At 41.0% G+C, this 6,146-nt stretch overlaps 1 protein-coding gene across 1 annotated transcript; it reads right to left on the bottom strand.

The window, feature by feature from the left end:
* Positions 1 to 4,656: 4,656 nt before the first annotated feature.
* LOC141008002 (small integral membrane protein 15-like) lies at positions 4,657 to 5,824 on the bottom strand. The gene is made up of 2 exons (XM_073480195.1): positions 5,686 to 5,824; positions 4,657 to 4,769 (listed from the first exon to the last, which is right to left on the bottom strand). Exons 1-2 carry the CDS (start codon positions 5,795 to 5,797, stop codon positions 4,657 to 4,659), a joined length of 225 nt encoding a protein of 74 aa, XP_073336296.1. The 5' UTR covers positions 5,798 to 5,824.
* Positions 5,825 to 6,146: the final 322 nt, after the last annotated feature.

Below are 6,146 nucleotides of genomic sequence, written 5' to 3'. Positions count from 1 at the left end.
TAAAAAGTGCAGTTTACAAGTAATATTAATATTGGTGTTGTTAGTGCTGTGATTGAGTGATATGTAATAATTGTGGATGGGTTGTATTTTTCTACAGAAAATGGCCTCTCTACAATCCCCAACGAAGCTCCCCAAGAGTGAGGACCCTGAGATTGGGCAGCTCAGGGACAAATTCAGTCTTTTTGCTGTAAGTGTGCCTATTTATGTTGCTTTGAGTGAGAGTGGTGTAATGTATTGCATGGATTAAAGTTTTCGGTCGCTACGATTCAAACTTCACAGAGGCGACTTGTGAGATCAATGTAGATTAGAGTAGAACTGTTGGCTGATATTTATTGACAGAGTTTCGAACTGTACAGCCAATTGTATCGTTAACAGCGTGTTTGCGCCTGACCAATGACAGTGCAGTGACCCACACAGAGCGGGATGTCAGCACGGAGCGGCGCTATAGTGTAGATGCTTAGCTAGCAAGGATTCGTCTCGCTGCTACGTTATCAATTGAGTTCAGTCAGCACGTGAGAACTCGTGTGACACGGAGATTCTCATGTTGTGTGCTACATGTGTGAATTAACAACTGTCGTCTGGACTTTGTGTGCAGTGTATGTGTGTAAATGGCTTCATTCAGCATCTCTCCCTTACCTGTGGCACTGTGCGTTATCATGGTTAGAGGAACGTCCTGAAACTTTATAATTATCAATAAGAAGTTTCTGGTTAGTTTGACTGTACAAAATCATGAATGTTGCCTGTTTGTAGCTCAGTGCTTAAATCTTGTATTATAACATATACAACAAAGCGTCAGAGCTTCCTTGAGTACTAACAGTATGTTAGTGATGACAGAAACGTCATAACGCGCCATCACACTGACAGGGCTGCTAAAGTTGTTGTTTGTTTGATGTATTTTTATGTGAAACGATGAGAGGTTCACGTTAAACAATATTATTAATAATAATAATTAATAGTGATGTGAAGAAGAAGTAGAAAAATAGCTTTCTGAAAATTTGTGTAGATTGTTGATTATGTAAAAGAGTAGAACTTGAGAGAAGCTTGGCAAGAAAAGGCACAAATTGATTTCATAGATAGAAAATGACGTTGAAAAGACAAAAAACATTTTAACTGAACAGAATAGTTTTTTAGATGATGTTACGACAAAACAGTGTTGGTCAAATATTCAACTGTCATTTTTGCACTACACAGCATGTTGTAGGGTGAGGTTGTAAATGTTTTTAATTTTTTTAGCACCTATCTAGTAAAATGGTGTGTAACATGTATGAGAACTTACAAATTGGGAATATGATTTGGCTACAGCTTGACAAACCATTTCAGTCAACATATTTTTCTTTTTCTTTAATACATGTGTAATGTGTGTTAGTGTGCGAGTTGTTTTACTTGTGTGTTGTTAGGTAAATTTGTGTACGTTGTGTATGTTGCAGTATGGTTGTCTCGACCCAGCCGTACAACCTGATGACCGCTACCGTCAGGTCCTTCAACTTGGCGAGGAGAGCATCAGCATTGCTATGAGGCACAAGCGAAAGGCCAGTGCTGCCTCCCAGCAGGTGGCAATGTTGAGGCGGGAGTGCCAGAAGAAGGGCACTGCACTTCTCCAGCTGCAGGCACAGCTGGAGAAGTGCAATGAAAAGCTGCAGCCTGTTACAACTGGAAAGTATGGTCATTGTGTAGGAAGCGCAGTACAGCGTTAGTGCTGGTAAGTAGAGTTACTGTGTAAGCTAGCAATATAAGTGTATGGAAATGAAGTGTGGGAATAACTTAACGACTTCATGTAACAGAATGGTGATTGTGGGTATTTTCAGAAATCAGTGACGCAGAGATGCTGGCAGCATGTGAGGACGGTAAGTGTTAAATTTGCCTTTATATGTGAGTGTAATTGAAGTGTAATAAGTTATTTGATTGTGTGTTTTATGTTGTTGTAGGAGCAGAAGGTGGCGGTCCTGCAGCTCCTCCTGGCTCTGCTGCCGTGTAAATGTTGTTTATATTTTTTGTTCATGTTCCTGTTCGTGTTTGTTGTTTTAATTGTTAAATAAAGTTATTGTTTGAAATTTGGATGTGTGTTTGTTTACTTCTGTGTACATTTTGTATGGTGTTGAGGGCGTTTAAAATTGTCATAAGTTTTCACACAAACAATCATAATTTTACAGTATTGGGGGGTAAAGTCTTCCAGATGTGTTAGTGTTAGTCATTAGTTATGTTTGTGTTTGTAAAAGATGGAAGTCAATTTTTGTGATGTTTGACTAGCATGTGAGAGGTGGTTGGTTTTGTAATGAAAAACTTAACATCATTGATGGAGGCAAGTAAGCATTATTTGAAGTATAAAGTTAAGTTAACCCTCTAGGCGCCAGAGTTTATTTAGGAAAATATTCCGTTTGGATTGTAAGATTTCAAAAGGCTGTAGCTTGGAAGTGATGAGAGATAAATTCATAGTGTAAATGAGAAAAATATTCATAATGACCTAAAGTTTGTGATGGGAGTAAATTTAATCATCTAATTTGCATATTGTGACGTGACCAGGTGACTGAAAGTAACTTTCAGTAAAACTGATTTTTGAACATATTTACACAGAAAAAAAATATTTATATTGTCATCTCATCCTCAAAATAAAGGAACAGGAGTTTGATTGGAGTAAATTTACTAATCTAATTTGTATGTCACCAGGTAAAATTCAGTAAAACGGAATTCTGAACATATTTACACAGTAGATTTTTTTTTTTTCATCCTCTCATCCTCAGAGTAAATGAACAGGAATCTGATAGGAGTAAATGTCCTAATCTAACTTGTAAAAAGAAAAGAAAACTCTCGCCGTGATCAGCGTGTGTTGCTTGCGTGACAGTGTGCGCAGCTGCAGCATCGTCAGTCACTCGTCTCTGACGAGCGATCGTCATCAGAGGGCAAATCGTCCCCTTCTGAATCGCGATCAGCAAAGATCTGTGCAAGCACCTCATCCACACTGTAAAGTCTTTTGGGCATTTTGTTTTTTATTACAAAAATCGTTGTCTGTCTCTCGATCTGTCCAGCACACTTCTGCCACCGCTCCGCGGCTCTCTCCCCTCCCACTCTGCCCGCTTAGCCGCTGCCGCTCCGACAGCCGGTGTCGGGTTTCAAACTTTTTTTTCTCAGGTATTTCGCATAGAAACACACCCCCAAACGACGTCAGGATTGAAGCTGAATCTATTGGCTATCTAGTGGTAGCAAGCAGTAACAGCACAAGGCAGTAGATTTAAAGATATGGGCTGTTTTAATGAGCAATGTTGCCTGTCGCAATAATGCGACTTTGGCGCCTAGAGGGTTAAGGCATTTTGTTTTTTATTACAAAAATCGCTATCTGTCTCTCTATCTGTCCAGCACGCTCCTGCCACCGCTCCGCTGCTCTCTCCTCTCCGATCTGCCGCTCAGCCGCTGCCGCTTTGACAGCTGGTGTCGGGTTTCAAACTTTTTTTTCTCATATTTTGCATAGAAACACACCCACAAATGACATCAGGATTGAAGCTGAATCTAGTGGCCATCTAGTGGTAGCAAGCAGTAACAGCACAAGGCAGTAGATTTAAAGATATGGCTGTTTTATTCAGCAATGTTGCCTGTCGCAATAATGCGACTTTGGCGCCTAGAGGGTTAATATGTTGGAGTACTGACTAATATTATGGAGAGGAACCTTTTACGGCTAGATTCCACCAGATACGTGTCCGGTCCGGCTCCGCTCTATCATGGCAGCAGAGCTGATAGGTTTCACTCTAGTCTATGTGTTAACTTCCACCAGGTCCGCTGTGTTGCGTATCTGCTCCGTCCCAGCTCCAGGAGTCCGGAGCCCTCCGGAACAGATACGTAGGACTTCTATTTCTTGGGAACACTTCGTGTTGTTGTGTTTATAACACATACCTATGACTGCGGTCACGCGTGATATGCAAGCGTATGTATGTATATATATATATATATATATATATATACATACATACATACATACACACACACACACACACACACACACACACACACACACACAGGAGGCAGGATTGGGGGGAAACAAAAGGCGAGCTTTTAATAAACAAAGCCAAACTACAAAAAATGGGGAATACAGAGAAACAACACAAGGACAAAAACAAAGTAGCAACTAAAGACTAAAACAAAGTGCAAATAAAAGAAAATTACAAATCAAAAGAGAAACCAGACACAAAAGCTACAAACATACCAAAACCGGAGACATGAGGAGTCACTGGAGGAAACACTGAGGAACAAGCTGGTGGAGAACACAGGGTGACATCATGGGGAAACACGGACGAACACAGAGGAAGACAGACCAAGATGGACACAGGCTAACACGGAGAACGTCGGGAATGGGAAATCATGGAGGGGAAACGAAACGAACTGACCAAGACATGAGGGAGGACAAAGACTAAATACCTACACTAATGAGAGGATCATTAGCGGATCTCTGTTTCAAAAAATTATACAGATGACCACTGTGCTCTTGCTGACCAAAGTCCCACCGGGACAAGCTTCCTCCAGGCAGTACTGTCCATCTCAGCACTGTTAACGCCTGTGGGGTGTAGGGCAGGAACAAGGAAGGGCACCGTGTCATTATTTTGAATAAGGAGGGCTGTGAGCTTGGTGGTTGCTTCCCTTTTCTTATACCCTCGTTCTACCATCACAGCCTCAGTCTTTCTTGATCCTCTTGGCCTTGGCTATGTTCTCCTGCTGTTTTTGCTTTTTCTTCTGTTCCCGGTCACATGCCTCGATCATCTTGGCTAGTTTCCAGGACAGCAGTGTACTGGTGTTGCAGGTCCCCGAGTGGAGGGACAAGCAGGCAGATTACTGTGTAACTGTGTAACAGAAGAAACGAAGAGCAGAAGTTGCTTTCACCATGGCAGCTCTCGTATGAATTTATTCAGGATAAACACATTATCTTTATCTCTCTTAGTCATTACAAATACTCAAAATATTTCACAAGTGTTTCAAAGGCACATATAGCACACAGTATTAAACCATGTTTAACGAGGAATATGAATCCTTTACCCCTATTACTGACATTACTCTCAGTCATTTCACATTATTCACAACATCTCAATCAATGAGCCTCACATGTAACTTCTTGAGAGCTAATAAGTAAAAGTTTAACTCAACACAATATACTCTGAAACACAGAAAATGCAATATACTTGACAATATTTTAACACACAAAAGAGAAGAATAATCCGTGCACAGGAGGTCTTGTTTAACTTAAATACAGCGGGAGTTCAAATTTAGCACTACACTGCGCAGCAGCCATTAGCCTACTGTTGCTAGCACCGATGTAAACAAAACTGAAACGGTTTCCACACTCTACACACGCTAAGGCTATGACCCTTATTTCACGATATTCTAATCATGTTCATATTAATAATCACGTTCGTTGTTTGTTATGATTTGTTTAACATTGGACCAACCTGTGTAACAGAAGAAACGAAGAGCAGAAGTTGCTTTCACCATGGCAGCTCTCGTATGAATGAGGAGGAGCTTCCTCTTCCCAGAAAAAGAGACGCTTCCTGGCCAGTCAACATTCTACTAGTGCCACCTACTGGCCCATCTGTGCCGCAGCATGAGATTATCTAGTGCACAAGTACTGTTAATACTGCTCTGAAACAGGATTATATTACAAATAAAAATACAATTTAAAACAAATGTGAACACATTCAGTGTGGGTCACACTGGCAATGAAGACAGGTGTGAGGGCCAGTATGACAGTGGTGAGGAAACCGTAGGGGTCTTTGGCAGCCCACTCCACCACATACTCCGCCCATGCCCGAACGTCAATCATCCTGTTCAGCGACGATGAGGCTCAGTCAAACCTGAGAAAGGATACCAGGAGAGGGATCAGTGAATATCCAGTGCAGTGTGATATGAAGAAAAAAAAAACAATTGTGACAACAGTCAAATAGACAAAAGTCCCCTCTAACAATAATGATATTGGGAGTGGGTGTGTAGGTGTCAAGGATACATATTTCTACTTTCGCAGTGTATGCAATTTCATAACCAACCTGTCAATAATAAAAGTCATAATACATTTATGGTACACCTGTTGTACCTGAGAAGCTGTTCATGCAGATGTAAGGTTGCTCTTTTATACTGTATATAATACATGTGTGTTTTGGACTGCTGGTTGGAGA

The sequence above is a fragment of the Pagrus major genome, chromosome 2 (genome assembly GCF_040436345.1).
Source record: "Pagrus major chromosome 2, Pma_NU_1.0".
NCBI lineage: Eukaryota > Metazoa > Chordata > Actinopteri > Spariformes > Sparidae > Pagrus > Pagrus major.
The sequence above is the reverse complement of the archived record's forward strand: the minus strand, read 5'-3'. Positions and strand labels throughout refer to the sequence as shown.

Excerpts from the sequence above, each read along its gene's own strand:
- LOC141008002 (XM_073480195.1), bottom strand. The coding sequence starts at position 5,797 with ATGATTGACGTTCGGGCATGGGCGGAGTATGTGGTGGAGTGGGCTGCC. Across the intron at positions 4,770-5,685 it reads ACCTGTCTTCATTGCCAGTG|CACTGCTGTCCTGGAAACTA; the intron begins TGACCCACACTG and ends GCAACACCAGTA.